The 17,238-nt window shown below is 38.9% G+C and overlaps 1 protein-coding gene across 1 annotated transcript; it reads right to left on the minus strand.

Moving 5' to 3' along the window:
- Positions 1-7,081: 7,081 nt before the first annotated feature.
- On the minus strand, positions 7,082-9,192 carry LOC121506703 (red-sensitive opsin-like). The gene is made up of 6 exons (XM_041782555.1): positions 9,090-9,192; positions 8,096-8,392; positions 7,842-8,010; positions 7,595-7,760; positions 7,266-7,505; positions 7,082-7,183 (listed from the first exon to the last, which is right to left on the minus strand). Exons 1-6 carry the CDS (start codon positions 9,190-9,192, stop codon positions 7,082-7,084), a joined length of 1,077 nt encoding a protein of 358 aa, XP_041638489.1.
- Between the last annotated feature and the right edge of the window lie 8,046 nt (positions 9,193-17,238).

Raw genomic sequence — 17,238 nt, forward strand, 5'->3', positions numbered from 1 at the left:
AATATGTGTTAAATTATCATCAAATTAAATGTAAACCCTGGAACTTCTGGTATTGTTTGCAATTGTGAGACAGATCCTCTTCTTGTGTCATCATAGCACCTCCAGGCAGCAAAAGCTGCTGATTGCTTTCCCAGCTTCTCTGCCATTCTTTGTTTACACCAGTTGGCCTCTTTTGTAACTTAAAACCTCCTTGAGTGATTGATGCTTCAGTCCAGGACTGGTTTTAGCCACATTCATGCCCAATGCAGGACTATAATTTGGTGCTCCCCATCAACGTACCATTGCCTCAGAGATGTGGAAGTGTCAGAAAGTTAGGTCAGGAAGTTATCCTTACTAATGTTAGTATAAAAGTTTCTTTGTTTCTAGGACAAATCATAGGTGATTTAAGACCCTTTTGAGGTCACCCTTAAATTGGATCTCAGGACCCTTTAAATAATTTAAACAGGGGAAGTGGTCCACCATGTTTTTGAAATTTAACAGACACCGTAATTTAAAGTTACTTAGAAATAATTTTGATATCGTAATTAAAAAATATTCCTCTACTTTCACCAAAATTCAAACCTTGAAATACTGATCTGAAATTTTCCCTGTGTCATTCTTCATAGTTTGCATAACAAAATACAAATTGAGGTTTCAGTATAAACTAGTAAAGCACTCGGAGAGCGCAGACCTCTGCCATTAGCCCTATCTCCCAATAGTACAGAATCTTTTCAAAAAATTCCTGGATCCAGACGGTGATCCGGATCACTCCCAAAATCTAATCAGTTCTTCCTTATGCCATTTCTGACATTTCCTGAAAATTTCATCAAAATCTGTCCATAACTTTTTGAGTTATGTTGCTAACAAACAAACTAACAAACAAATCCTGCCGATCACATAACCTCCTTGGTGGAAGTAATTATTTAGACTTTCTGCAAGGACTATATACTTGGCTGCATATGGTGCAGCAGGGGCCTGAGGGATTCTCTACCAGAAATTAAACATGGAGGTCTATTATGAACTCTGGAAATTTTATTTACAATGAGTGCATGCATGAGACAGACGGAAGGAGAGACAGTAGGAGAGAACCTCACAGTTTAGAGGAGAAGAGAAGAGAGACGAAGAGACGAAGAGAAGAGAAAAGGGGAAGTTGATATCTATTTGAAGTAAAACAGCTATTTAAGTTTGGGCCTTTATTGAAAATGTTTGAGCGCCCTCTTGAGTTTGGTGCCCTGAGCTGCTGCGTATGTCATCTATGACAAGAACCAGCCCAATCTCAGCCCTCACATTAAGTAACAGGGCTTTAGAGAACAGGATAAGGTCAAAATCACATTACATTGGTATGCTGGTTGGCGGGAATGCTCATCAGCAGATCTGGAATAATGAACCTTAATTGAAACTAAAATTAAAACTAAGAGCTCATTAAATTGCACAATATGTTACTAATCTTGTTTTAAATTGGAGATCTGTCTCCATTACAATACAGAATAGTTGTGAGACCTCTCACATACACAGTGGTTCTCAACTGGTCAAGACACAGAACCCACCACCTTGTTGAGAAATTGGAAATCAAATTCTAAATTTATCAACCACTCAAATGAATTTACCTGTTGAACAATGTTGTAGCTTGGACTTTATTGGCATGAACAGATCAAAGTTGTAGTGATACTAATTTAAAATATAACTAAATCCCTAGACCACTTTCTCAGCTGAGAAGTGGTGTTAGTAGTGTGTTTAATAATTGTTGTCCAACTCTCATCATATGAATAAAAAAGAAAATCTACATTTTGTGTAAGAAATGTGCATATTGGTGGCCCTCTGCAGGTTGAAACCTGGCAAATGAAGTTGAATTTTCACTTGGCTGAGCTGGTGCGCCGTGACTTGGCTGTGCCAGGCAGTTAATAGTTGAAATATCCTAAAGGATTTTTGAAAATCCAGGATGCATTCCAGCCATAACTCAGTTTTAAATTCTATTTTACCTAGCTCTGTCAAATTTTTAATTTATTTCCTATCTGAGGTTCCTTCGTGTAGCATTTTGAGCTATATGCATTCTATCAATTTAAAGTCCTATAAAGATTAGCCTTGAGGTCCACTGACTGCACTGCCCCTGTGGCCAACAGGCTAAGGAAGATAGGGAACTTCAGATGTGTGGCCTTTGATATGCTAGAAGTATGACCAGGTTGGGCCTTGTCTACAACTGGGCCATGACAGGAAGACCTGTAGGATGGGCTGTGGGCAGTTAAAGAGGGTTTCAGGAGACAAGATTCATAGGTTGCTGTTACTAGAAGAGTCACTAATCAGTGCTGCCAAAGCAGGTGGAGATGGCGGAGCAGCGTCCTAGGCTGAACCACAGACTTGTATAAGATTCAAGATTAACTTCATCTTCACGCAAAGTGAGACATATGTCTAAGGTTTACACTTACACTGCAAAAAGACAACTTTCAACATCATACACATCATGCAAATGAAACAAACTCTGGGTTTCATTGCAACAAAGCAGCAGCATGCAGTAACAACTAGTCCAAGATGAAGAAGGAACTTGGTCCATTGTTCACACTGAAAGAGGTGCATCCTACACTTCATAACCAGCCTTAGATATGGCTCAGAATGTGGCTTAGTGTTTGATCATCCAGTCCTGCACCCAACTCAGAAGTGGATCCTGTACTATTCCCAGAAGAAAGTCAACAGGCAACTGTGACTCCTGTTCGGAAACCGAAGGCAACTCACCAGCACACAGATGAGGTGTAGTGTTATAACAGAAAAACATCTGGGTCAAACAGGAACCTTATCCCCTTTTCTCAAAGCTGGAGGAGTAGGAAAGGGAACTCTGAGGAGTTTAGTTAAATCGCTCAAATTGACCATTACCTGCAGGGTGGTATGGATTTCACAGCACTTTACAGGAAGTAGAGAGGGTCGTTCTGGGAACTATCAAAACTCCTTTGGTCTAAGTGAAGGCAGCTTGGATGCCTACCATGTAAAACCAGTTGGAGATAAAGCTCTGGGCCATGGTAGAGGCTAATATATCCTATGTAGGGACAGCGACAGGGTACTTACTGAACATCTCTGTCATGTTTGGAACTTTCTCAAGCCTATGCTAAAATGCTCTGGTGAAGTGTCCATGGCTATGATCTTTTTTGACCTAGTTGCTAACAAATGACCCACACAGTTCTGATGCAAATGTCCAGAGTCCTTATCAGCATGAATTGTGCAAACTTCTGGACTTTCTGCTTTATATCTTGAAGACATTCCCAACAATGGCAGTGTTGTAGTAGTGCAGTCTGCTCAATGCGCTGGTGGCCATGTTCTTTATGAATCTTGATGAAATTGATAACACTTCAAATGCCAAAACAGCACAAAGATGCAGATGCAAACATATGTTTACATAAGATTTCTATTCAGTAATAATTCTTGTAATTGCAGACTCAAAATGGATTCCAAAGGCAAAGATCTTACTTTTGTCTGGTTATCTAACAGTTCTTTGTGTTTTTTACATTTACTTATTTGATTTATTTTTCAGATGGAACAGAAGGAGGCTGCCCTTGTTGAAGCGACCGTTTCTGGAAAGTCACACAAACACCTTTGCATTGACAGACAGAAACTTTTAAGTACACAATCTATTTAAACACATGTTGGGAACATATATCAAACTACATGATTTTTAGTTAATCCTAGTAAGTCATTCGTCCATACAACACATGGTAATTCAAGGTAATTCAATTACATTCAATCAAGAAAGCATGGGTGCAGCAATCAAATGCTTGAGTTAAAAGAATCAAAAATTATTTTAAGTGTTATTGCATAACCCTCAAATGTTTTTGTGTGGTTCAAAATGTATTTAGGATTAAAACCAACTAACGTGTTTAGTTTTGTCATGTGTTTCAGACCAGGATTGCTGTCATCCCAACACTGACTGGTACTGTACCCTGGACAACCTGCACAGGGCATGACAGAGGCTAATGGCCCAGCTGGTAGACCAGGAGAGCTCAATCAAGTAACTTTTCCTCGTAAAGTGATCAGGACAGGGGAGTTCCTGGAACCTGGGCTGCAGTCTGGAGCATCCTGTAAGGGACAGGGACAAAGCAGCAGAAGGAGTTCTTGAAAAACAGTGATTGCAGAAAACAACTCCCCTTTTACAGTTGTATCCTGATAACAATGTCAGAATGTAGTGTGAGCAGGGAGAGGAGCAAAATATTAATCAGGCAAGGATACACAGGCAAGAGAAAGTTTTAGTTTAACTGAAGACATTTTTAGCCAAGGAATATCAACACCAAAAAATGCTAATCAAAATTTAAACACTGCTTACATGTCATGAATCGGACTTAAGTGTACTGATTTAGTAATGTAAAATAAGCCCTTGGCATGGGAAGGAGGGCCAGACTGTGGCATACCACTGTATTAGGCAGTCAGAAAGGGGTGAAGTGTCCCTTTAATGGGCCTTAAATGGGCTGTGAAGTGCTACACATTTAAACTGATGCAGACTGCCAGTAATCATAGAAACTATAAAAAAAAAATCAATGCTAAAAGATGGTAATAAAAGTAAGCAAAAAATACCACAGATTATACAGAGAGGAATTTATTCAAAGAAAAAAATGAAAAAATAACAAACATTTTAGAAGGTTTGTGCCCCTTAAAAATTGGAAGTGTTGAAGTAAAAAAAGGAGTATGCCGAATTAGCAGTGTTAATCTGGGAATGATTGCAGATGACAGGAAAAACCATTAACCAGGGCCTGTACTAAAAAGGCACATAAACAGATTATTTATTTGACCTTGACTTAATTATGCAATAAAGATCAAAACAAAAACGAAAATCAAAACTTACACAAACTAGTTTGCCAGGGGGCAGAGCAGCCTCACAGAGCCTACCTGAGGATGAGAGCCTCAAAGGCTGCAGCTCACACTGCAGCATAAGATTATATGAAGATTATCAGCAAGTTGAGTAATGGACCAAATGGACAGGCAGACAAAGCTGACTTACTAAGGCCGGCCACACACTACAGGATTTTAAGCCCGATTTGGGGCAAGATTTGCCTCCCCAAGATCGTGGGGGCGTATACCTACTGGAGCCTCGTCGCAAATGATTATTTGTCTTAATTTACTGCTCCAAATTGCGTTGCAGCAGAAACCCTGAATCGTAATTATCAAACATGTTTGATAGTTTCAGTTCTAGGTCGTTGTGCCGTTGATGGAGTACCGGGTAGCTTCACCAGACAAATCGTACGTACTTTCACCGCTCATAACTATAAACGCAACGGTATCTTAATTCCAGTCAGGATTTTGTCCTGAGTCTTTCCCTTGTTTTATGATTGTTGCTGCACCTGCAACGCATGCCAGGACACTCTGTTGTGGAGAGACAGCAAGACAGTCTCAACAGACATCCATGTTTTTTTTTTTTCTGAAGTCACATGATCACGCGAGGTCGTAGGGAGGTCGGCAGGTGTGTGGTCTCCAGTGATCTGACAATCTGGCTGAGTCGTCTAGTGTGTGCGTTCAGAGGATTAAAGATGAAAAGAGGACATGTAACCACACCTAGAAGAGTTTTAGCAGAGCTGTCCATCTCCTACAGCACCAGCAGTCGGCTGAGTTCCAATAAGTGTAAACCGTATCATCAGTGCGCACATTACACACACAAAAATCAAGGAAAAGGGCAGAATGGGTATAATGTTCACCAATACCAAACCAAAGATCCCACCACAGAATCCCCACCAAAAAGGCTCCACCTTGCTAAGCAGAAACCACACCAGGACCTTTTCCCATTCGTAAAATTACCATTCATTTGCTGATGCTTAGCTAATGAGAGACTTAGAGTAGATGGCAAAAATTACACTTTTAATTTCAACCTGAAAGATTTGGGGTGTTACTTGGGCCCCCTGGCTTTCTGGCTCTGCCAAAATAGCATATCCAATTTTTTAGTATCCTAACTATGTGGTTGAACTTCCTGTGACAGTTATCGCAGGCCAATCAGAGCAGCAAAACATATGACTTAGACCTGTGCAGCCCTGAGGGAATAAACTACACAACACAAGCTCAATAGGCAGCCATTGTCATGAACACGATTCTTCACTATCAGCGGAGCCAGTCCATAAACTGGTTCATGAAATTCTTGCCAAATTTAATTGGGAGAGTATCAGAAATTTTTTCCTCATAGAAAAGCTTTCATTGAGTTTATTTGATCTCCTTTTAACTACCATGTTAACATGCTTTCTGGTAATTCAACTCAGCCACACCCATAACCAGTGACTCTCTCTGCTTAAATGGTGCTGATTGGTCCAGTCATTCTCTGACTGGAAAAGGTCCACACTCTGTTCAGCTCCCAAAGGGTAATTTCAGTTCATATAAGGAAATGTTTCCAAGCGCTTCCTCTGGCACAGTGGCTGCAAACATTGAATTCATTTTCCTAAATAACTCAGCTCTCATTGAGTGCTTAGAGTTAGCTTTGAGATATTGGGAAAGGAAGTGAGCTACTTTTGGAGAGCTGATAAAGAATGGGCGTTTTGGATCAGTTGTATTCACTGGACCAAAAAGAAAAGAACATCCTATAACCTGTGACTAAATGTCCCCAAAACATCCTCTGTAGGCTGCAGATAAAATGCACCTTCTTTAACACATCAAATCACAGGAATACTTTGGTCATATACAGCCTTAAAACATTGTAGATCTTGTAGATCAGTACAGTGGTTTTTGTAAGCTAAAGTTAGCCAGTTAAACAATGCACAGACCTTTTTCCTTTTTGCCAATCCATCTGCTTTGCAACATTAGTTATTCCCCACTTTCTCTCCAAATTTGATATCCACTGTCCTATCCCTAAAAAGACAAAATGGGTAAGAAATACATTTTTAAAAACAAAGCAGCAATATAGGGTAGCCGAAGGGCTTACAATCTTTGGAGAGAGAAAAAATAGCACTAGTCTTTACATACAAGAACTGTAAGATGGAAAATTTTTCAACATGCTTTGAATTTATTGGCTTGTGATTTTTTTTTTCCATTTTTGTATTTGCAAGAAAACTACAATTTTGCTAAAACATGTACATAAAGAAAACAGATAAAATCAATATTTACTGTACAAATAACAATGTCAGTTTTCCAAAAGGGAGAGCATGGAGGTTTATGCAGGAGCCACAGAGGACACCTCTGTCTTTGATGATGATGAGACTTCAGAGCTTTCATCCACTTCTTTGCCAAAAAGCTTCATGATGCATTCACGGAACTGAAAGACACAGAATGATGAACATATACACTAAAACAGAATAAGACATTTGGTTACTAATGTGACCTGGCTTTCTGCCCACCTGCCGGTTCATGAAGACATATATAATTGGGTTGTAGATGGTGGCGCTCTTGGCGAAATATGCAGGCAAGGATGCAGCCAGAGGATGGAAAGCATAACCAGGGTAAGCTGCAGCATAGCAAGCCATGTAGGTGTAAGGTCCCCAGCAGAAACAGTATGCAAAGATCATGACAACCACCATCCTGGATACTTCTTTCTCAGCTTTCTGGGTTGACTCTGATTCCTTCTGCTGCATGGCGACCTGTAATCAACAAATCAACACAGTGTTGGACTCGACCAGGCTGGGGTCAAATTTATGACAAGTATAGAACTGCAGTTAAAATGTCTTACGGCACGGATAGCCATCAAGACAGCAAGGTAGCAAAAGATGATAATCCCCAGGGGAATAAAACAACATGTGATCATAAGTGCAATCATGAAGGACTGGGTTCCAAGGTCATCTCTTCCGCTGAATACATCAGGTCCACACGAAGTCTTCAGTCCATGGGGCCAGTACCTGGTGTAAGAAAAATAAAAAAGGTGAACATCTTTTCTGATAACTTAGGATTTTGAAATTAAAAATTCAACATTGTGTTACCTGCTCCATCCAAAGAGTGGGGGAGCACACCACCCTGCCGACCAAACCCAGGTAAACATGATTCCAATTGTGGCCAATTTGGCATCAAACTTGATATTTCCAAAAGGTTTACACACAACAAACCATCTTTCCCAGGAGATGACAGTCAAAGACCAAAGACCTACAATACCTGTGCAAGAGAACAGAAGACTCAGACCATTAATTTCTTGAACAATAGTCTCCAAAACCTTGAAATCAAAGAGAAAAACTCTTACCACAAGTTGCGACCGTATAGCCCTCAAGCATGCACATTGGATGTCCGAGAATGAAGTACCCAAAAATCTGGTTGCATACACTGATGGTGCTGGCAATAAGTGTCTCTCCAAGATCTGCAACTGCAAGATTGACCAAGATCCAGTTCAGAGGATGGCGGAGTTTCTTAAACTTTGCTGTGGCCACTATGACGAGACCATTGGTGAAAGATGAGACGACCACCACCATCAACATCCAAAGTGTGGCCAGGTTATACACCCATCGAGGAGCAATGTGGTAATTGGGACCCTCAAAGGGATCTGGGGGAAAGGTAAAACAAATGAGTTTCATGACGTATGTTTCACAATAAAAAAAAATTCCCAAATGGTAGCATTGTCGTATTTTGTTTGGTCTAGATATAAATACAATTTTGGTCTTCTCACAACAAGACATTTTTATGTAAAATTACTATAAAACACATTACACACATTTTTCCATGTCTAATTATTCATATAAATAAGAAATCTCAGATGAATCATTTTTCATTCTCAGATAACTATAGAAGCTGTAAATGCTTTGAGGCCAACTGTCTGAGGTCAAGTCATTTTTGATAGAATGATGATTTCAAGTAATCCCTTGAACAATTTCATTAATCTTTTGAGCTCTACAGAATTTGTTGGATGTGATCAATGAAATATTTTCCTGCTAATGTGAAATAACCAATAAAGCACGTCTTTAAATGGACTAAGCAGTACATTCTTTAAAACATATCCAAGCATAAATTTTGTGTATTTTGAATTAATAGAATAAGTAAAGTTCAATAAAGTTGATGTCTGTTGACTATAAACATGACTGAAGTCACTGGATTAAAATTCTGAAACAAAACTGAAATCATAATATGATATAGTTGTAAATCATATTAGTCATCTTTCATTGGAAAACAATTTTCTCTGCTGTTGTCTTTTACTATGATTAACAAGCCAACAAAACTATGGACAAAAACTACAAATACTGTACCTCTGGTATTGTTTGAATTTGTGTACACGAAGACACTTCCTCTTGTTGAGTCTTCATAGTGCCTCCTAGCAGCAAAAGATGCTTTTCCCCACTCTTCGGCCATTCTGTGTTTATAGGAGGTCCCACCAGTTGGCCTCTCTTGTCACCTCCTTCGCTGACTGGTGCCTCAGCTCTCACTTTAGCTTTTATACCTAAGCTTCATAGATGTCTGATGGGATTAGATCAGAATCACATTACCTTAACTGTGGGCACTGGTCGCCAGTGATGCTCATGGGTAGATCTGGAATAAAGAACCTTACTCTGAACTGCAATTAAAACATTAGATGACACAATATGCTCTACCAATCTTGTTTGAGAGCGGAAATCTGTTTACTCTATTACAATAGGGATTAATTGTTAGACATCTCAAGAACACAGCGTTTCTCAACTGGTCTTACCTCAGGACTCACTGCCACCTTTTCTGTGAGAAATCACTGCGTACTGTGCATTCAGAAAGTATTTAGATTGCTTAACTTTTTCAGCCTGATGCTATAGTTGAAAAAAAACTCTGTTCATGAATCTATACACAGTATCCCATCATAAGAAAGAAAAAAAACGTAATTTTAGAGATTTCTGCAAATTTATGAAAAATAAAACAAAAAAAACTTAATCAATTAAACCTTGCAAAAAAAAAAAAAAAAAACTTGGAGTCCACCAGTGGTAAATACAACTGACTGGACATACTTATGAAAGACACACACCTTACAATAGAAGGCCTCACAGATGACACCAAGCAATGAGAGTACTGTCTGCAGAGCTCAGAGACAGGATTGTTGCATGGCACAGATAAAGGTAAGGCTAAACTGAGGTTTCCCAAAAGCATGGTGACTTCAATAATCCTATAATGGAAGAAGTTTAGGAGAAGCCTCTGCAAGACAAATAAAAGCCCTCTTGGAGGTTGCAAATTCTAAATGAAAGCCAAGCAGGCTTTGCTGTGTTTTGCACAGAGGACAAGCTTCTGTCCAGCCACTCTGCCATAAGCCCAGATCAGTGGAGGGCTGCAGCAATGGCTGTCCTTCTGGGACTTTGTCCAATCTCCACACAGGAGTGTCCATCAGGTTCTTGGTCACCTCCCTCAAGGCCGGCTTAGACTACTACACGAATTCAGCCAGATTTAAGCCCGATTGCGACGTCGCAGCTTGTCGTCAAAACTTGGGCCAGATTTTGAGAGTCGGAAACGACAAACCATCTTGTCGTGTGACATATTTAACCACGCTTCCAAGACTCACAATTCCTCACGACCACAATTCAACAACACTAGCTTGTCAGAATTTTTCGTACATTGTCGTCTAGTTTGACACCCTGACCTGACATTAACGACGTGAATCCTGACGTCCAACAACAGGAGAACATTTGCTTTTTATCTTTGCATCATCATTTACTAGATATGCCACCTTTATCCCCTTTTATTCCCTAAAACTAATGTGTAAATTTTATTTTGTTTTATTTACATTATCGCATGCATACCTTAAGTTCTATCTGAAGGAGAGCCAGTCCATATTGTCCTCCTCTTGATACATCCATACTTATTATCCATAATCCAATCCACAGTTGTTTCTTATTTTCCTTTCTATGAGCAAAAGGCCGCTACAATCACACAGAGCGCTTCTGTTGCAGAGTGATTGACACTCTTTGGCCTTCCCCCCCGACAACCTGTGAACTCGCACTCAGTTGCGAAGACAGTGGTGACGTCAGCATACGCTGAGCGGTCTGGACCACTCTTGCAGTGTAGCCAGGCTGTCAGCCAAGACGGGACAAGATTTTAGTCGCATAGTCTGACTTGGTGCCATCGTCAATAACCAAAAGAATCGTGTAGTCTGTGCCGGCCTTTAGACCCTTCTCCCCAGATTGCTTTGTTTGGCTGGATGACCAGCTCTTGGAAGAGTGCCAGACTTCTTCCATTTGATAAATATAGAGACCAATGTGCCCTTGGGAACCTTCTGTGTAACAGATTGTTTTGTAGCTTTCCCAAGATCTTTGCCTTGCAGCAATCCTGTCTGAATGTTGCAGACAGTGCCTTTGACCTCATGGCTTGTTTTTTTGCTTTGATATTCATTGTCAGCTATGAGACCTTCAGTTGAATGGTGTGTGCCTTTCCAAATCATGTCCAATCAATTATTTTTCCATACTCCAGTCAAGGTATAGAAACATCTCTGCAATGATCAGGAGAAATGAGATGAACCTGAGCTAAATTTCAAGTGTTTTTGCAAAGGGTCTGAGTACCAATGCTTTTCAGAAATTTGCACACATTTCTAAAATTCAGTTTTCACTTTGTCATGATGGGGGACTGCATGAAGATTAATTTGAATTAGAATGTTTTTTTCCTGTAGCATTAGGATACAACATAACACTAGAAAAGCACTCAGAGAGCGCAGACCTCTGCCATTAGCCCTATCGGCCAATAGTGAAGAATCATTTTTAAAAATTCCTGGATCCAGACGGTGATCCGGATCACTCTCAAAATCTTATCAGTTCTTCCTTATGCCATTTCTGACATTTCCTGAAAATTTCATCAAAATCCATCCAGAACTTTTTGAGTTATGTTGCTAACAAATTAGCTAACAAACTAACAAACCCTGCCAACCACATAACCTCCTTGGTGGAGGTAAAAAATGAAAAGTGAAGGGGGTCAGAATACTTTCTAAAAGCACCTAGCGATGGATCTGTATCCCTGAGCTTTGAGATAACATGCAGAAAATGGTTGAAATAAAAGCATAGTGTGGGCAGAAGGCTCCATCTTAGTTCTTATGCATACCACAACACAGAACTAAACAAGGAAACATTTGTGAGGATTCTATTTTCATCAGCTGCTGTGACAATCAAGGCAACAAACACAGCCATAAAACTCACCAGTTAACACAGTTACTAATTAAAACGATACACCTTTAGCTTTATGTCCAGAGTAAAATGCTATAGAAACAAAGTCCATGGTTGTAGATATTATGCCACAGCTCTTTTCTTTGCCCTCTAGTGGTGTCCTTTCAGTCACACATGAGCAATCATACCCTTAACATGTTTAGGTTGCCCCTTCCATGAATGTACAGTGCTTAACAAATTTATTAGACCACCTGTCATGTTTGTCTCAGAGACCATCCAGCATCATGAAGTGCTTTAATTCGGACTCTTTCATTTTCAGTGAGCTCTCAACATTTTACCATTTTGAACAGGAATGAGGAATTTCAAATTGAATTCACCTTTTTACAACCAAATTTGAGCCGGCTCACTGGGCTTCTCTGAGAAGTCAGAAATTAGTCAAGCATAACATTCAACCACTAAAACTCATTTTTCTGTTCAGGAATGCAAGTAAATAACTATAATTTGACATATTAATCAAGAAATAATAATGTGCTTTACTATTTTTTCAACAGTCATTCCTCTGCGTGTCCGTATACTATCTAAACCCCCCTTGCATTCCTTTATGCTGTGATGTGTGAGTGGTGGTAGGACTCAGGTGCGGAGACGGAAGCAGTTTTAAACAGTTTATTGTGCAGGTATATACAGTGTGAGGGGGGATTCCAAGAGTCCAAGAGGAGGTGAGGGTGAGCTGGAGCTGGCTGTGGTGATCTGAGCAGGAGGCACTGGAAAAAGGAGGAGAGGCACGTTAGTAAATGACACAAGGGAAGTACAAACACTGGAGATCACTAGAATCATCAAAAAGATCACAAAAACTTCTCTGGAGGATCGGAGAAGGAGCCTGGAGCGGACGTTACCGTGAGGTATGGTAGACAAGACTCAGGCACTGTAGAGAGCTGCAGCTGGTCTTAAATAGCATGAGTTGATTAGAAGATCTGCTGCAGGTGTGACTCTCCACAGCACCGGGGGGGCAGGGTGAAAGCCTCAGGAGAAGCAGAGGAAAGTTAGCGCCAGCAACCAGCTCCGGAAACCGGAAGTTTCCACAAAAATAAAACACAATACAAAATAAACACCACATATGCGTCATGAACTGTACTATTTCTATGCGTAATTCTGGATGCCTGCTACACCAAACAAGCTCTCGTGTCACAGGACAGCCTGTGTCCAGAGCAGGAATAAAATGTTCAGTTTAAAGTTTTTTTAACCCCACCGTGACGAGAGCAATTTAACCCTCTGATGAGAGCTGGAGGTGAAAACACCTAAGGATTAATAAATGATGTTCCGTTTAAACGCCAGCGATCAAGATCACAGTTTCACTTCTTGGTGACATTATAGAATTAGAGGTAAGTTAATTCAGTGGATGATAGTTTGGCATTATAATTTTATAATAAGAGAGGTTAAATCAGCCCTGTGATTAACCCCGGCACACACTTGTCCGCGTATTTGGCACTCTCCTTTACGCATGAACGATGAAAGGTGTGTGTTATCCTGTGAGCTGCTGTTTGTGACTCAACGAAGGGAAGAAGCTTTATTTCACAAACTAAAAAACCTCTCACAGTCATTAAAACCTGACTTTGCCAGAAACTGGGTAGGAATTTGAAAATTCTATTACAGATTTAAAGAGAAGTTGTCTGTGACTATTGTGCTTACACATTATAGTTATTGCTGATGAGAAGGCTAGAGTATAGTCTCACACCCATTTATTTAAATACCAATATATTAAAACATATATTTACAGTTTTTGATTTTTTTATTTCATTATTGTGTCATACATACAATCATATGCTTAGCCCACATGGGCTTACATGACACCAAGAATTCAGACAAAACCAGGATCAGAGTGCACGGTAGTTCTCTCATTATTATATTATTGCTATTAAAATGATTAATACTGAGACTGATTTTTGCTCGTTTGTAGTTGTTGTTCCCTGTTTCCAGGGTGGTGCCCCATACATTATAAATCTTTATTAATCATTTTTTATTTATATTAATGATTATAAGCTTGATTATTGATATATAAACAATAACCAAAACCTAGCATGAAAACCCCAACACCACATTACCTCTGTAGCTACTGTAGCTAACATTGCTTTTTTAGCAACTGAATGTTCAGTTGGCATCATTTCTTTAATAAGAGAGTAAACCTCTATAAAACTGACCTCTGTTGTTGATTTTAGAAAGTAATTAATTAATTAATTAATTATTTTCCAGACCAAAAAAAAAAACTGTCTCAGTTGCTGGGTTTCCATTACAGTTTTCCCAAAATAAAAGCAATATTTGTGTGAATATGTATGTTTTCTCCCACGGCTTTTGTGAAAAGAGCATTAACGTTTTATAATTTTTAAGCTGAATGCACACCTATGGCCCTTTTTTTCTCAAATTGTAATATTCAAGTGTAATTCTTTGATAAAGGCCAACATCACTTTTTTCCAAGTCTTCATTTTTTTTTTTTAATATTGTAAAAAATACTATACTATGGATTTGTTTCAAAATTATTACCACACTGTGAGAATTTCATGCTGTTTTATATGGAGCTATTATTGTTGCAAAAATATTTGTAAATGGGTACAAAGATCCAAATGTGTGTACAGATTCACAAATGTGTGTACAGATCTGCAAATCTGTGTAAAGATCTGCAAAGTGTGCAAAGTTTTGCAGATTTTTACAAAGATCCACAAATGTGTGCACTAATCTGCAAATATGTAGACGAATTTGTAATTGTGGACTTAGTTCGTTTTGGTTCAGAATCTGCCTCTCAATTGGCTGTCATACACACGTGACTTTTGCAACACTACCGCACATAATTTGTACTCAGATCCGTAAGCCTGTACTTAGATCTGTAAGCGTAAAGCCTGGGACTGTTGCCCTCAGCGCAGGCTCACAGGCAAGGCTGCCTTTCTCATCACATCGGCATCACACAGGAGGCAGCAGTTAAGACTTAGAAACAACGCAATATAATGTCAATGTGAAAGGAGAAATGTTATTATGTTATACTGTCATTGTTATTATTCATATTTTCATTGAAAGAGTGATGGAAATAATGACTTCCTTATCTCCAAAATCGTATCACAGCGGTGGTTGAATTAGCATCTCTACATGACAGGGGTTCATTGTGTTGTATTTAACAGAAATCCCCATTATGATGCTGTATGGGCCGGGTGATGTTAGCAATAAGATCGATAGAGTGGTCTATATCATTTATATTTATATAAATAACAGGGGAAGGGAAAGATTGTTGGTTTTGCACGGATACGCTGCATGGCACCGACCAACGTTCACATTTAAATTATATTATGACGCTATCAGTGGATATGTCAGTGAAGTGGTTGAGTGGCAGTATTGTGGTCCCTCAATCAGGAAGTCCAGGGTTTGAATCTTGCCATGTCCTGAAAATGTATTTCTTATTACCTGTGTTTTTTTTGCTGGTAACTCTTGTGCACTGCTCATGAATTTAATCACTCAGGCCACGAAATATATAGGACTTGAAAAATGTAACTATCGGCGTGATGCCAGAGCAAATAATCAAAATATTAAAATGACTTTTTAGTACAAAATCTAATGGACTGAAAATGAATATTTCGTTAGGCCGGTCATTTTGATCACACATTGAAGCATTTGAAGATCTTTACATGGATTTGCAGATCTGTACACACATTAGTGGATCTGCGCAGGTATTTGTGGATTTGTGCACAGATCTTTGTACACATTTGTAAATACTTTTGCAACAATAATAGCTCCATATTTTTTCCCCATTAAATAATGTGTTTTGTTCCATCAAAGGTTCTAACTGCAACATTAAAGTAACTCAGAATAAATTTAAATGGTTGAAAATCTTCAAAAGTGTTTTATAATTTCTAATTAAGTAGTTATTGCTTGTTCCCCTGGCTGGACCTGTTGAGAACCACTATGCTCTTAAAAGTCTAACATTTAATCTCCATTGTGATGGAGGGCACAGGTATCCGCTTTGAAACAAGATTAGTCGAGCATATTGTGTCATCTAATGAGCTCCTGGTTTTAATTGCAGTTCAAAGTAAGTTTCCTTTTTCCAGATCTGCAGATAAGCGTCAGTGCCAACCAGCACACAATAGAAGTAATGTGATTTTATTCTAATCCCATCAGAAGTCTCTAAAGCATAGGTATAAAAGCTAAAGTCAGTCAGTCAAGGATGTTGTAAGTAGCAAGCAAGGCCAACTGGTGGAGACCTTCTGGCAGAAGAGTGGGGGCAAACAGTTTTTTTTCTGCCAGGAGGCACTATGAAGACACAACAAGGGGATCTGTCTTCACGTACACAAATGCAAACAACACCAGAGGTACAGTTTATCATTTTTTTGTCAGAAATTTACTTGAATTTCAATCATATTAACAGTAAAGAAAACCAAAGTAACCGTGAAAGCCTTCTGACTGCCCATGAGAACACATTTGTTATGTTATCTACATAATTATCTTCACCTTGCAGTCATATTTTAATATTTATTTTTTAAAGGGCATTTTTGCAGTGATTTCATTCAATTTTAATATTCAATTTTTAGTCGATAGAGTCCAGCCCTAGAACTTTACAGCTTAATGAATCAATTCAAAACACCTATATATATATATATATATATATATATATATATATATATTGAAGTTACTTAGATTCAAAGAATGTTCTGTTAATTTAATCTAAAGTTTTTTTTAGTTATTCATGTTCACAACAATTTGCCTCTGAGCATTTTATGGCTGTCATGGTTAACTTGGACAATGATTTGATTAGCAATGTGTTTGTAAAATGATTAATTAGAGATCAAAACACTTAGCTAATCTTGATTGAATGTTTTATGGCAATGACTACAAACAGAGAAACGTTTAAGACATTAGTTCCCAACCTGGGATCCAGGACCACTTGGGGTTCTCTAGATTTGTATAGGCATATTTTGTTTGGATTTAAATAATTTTAAAAAATGCTGTACATTATTGAACGAAATGTATAACTTTTTCCATTTGGGTCCCGGGGGTCCTCAGCTCTTCAGAATATAGGGGGACTCAGAGAGCAGGGAATCAGAGTCTTAATGCATGATAATCAATGTGCTTAATTGATGCACACTATAATGTTCAGACATTTAGTTTTGCTTTGAATATTGTGAACTTAAAAGTGAATCTCTAGTTTTCACTTGAGAGACACCTCATGCCTGCTCCAAAGCAGAAACAGACATAACATAAGACACTGAGGCCTGAAGTGCCATCAATCAGTTCAAAATAACACACAAATGTTTCACAT

The sequence above is a fragment of the Cheilinus undulatus genome, linkage group 3 (assembly GCF_018320785.1).
Source record: "Cheilinus undulatus linkage group 3, ASM1832078v1, whole genome shotgun sequence".
NCBI lineage: Eukaryota > Metazoa > Chordata > Actinopteri > Labriformes > Labridae > Cheilinus > Cheilinus undulatus.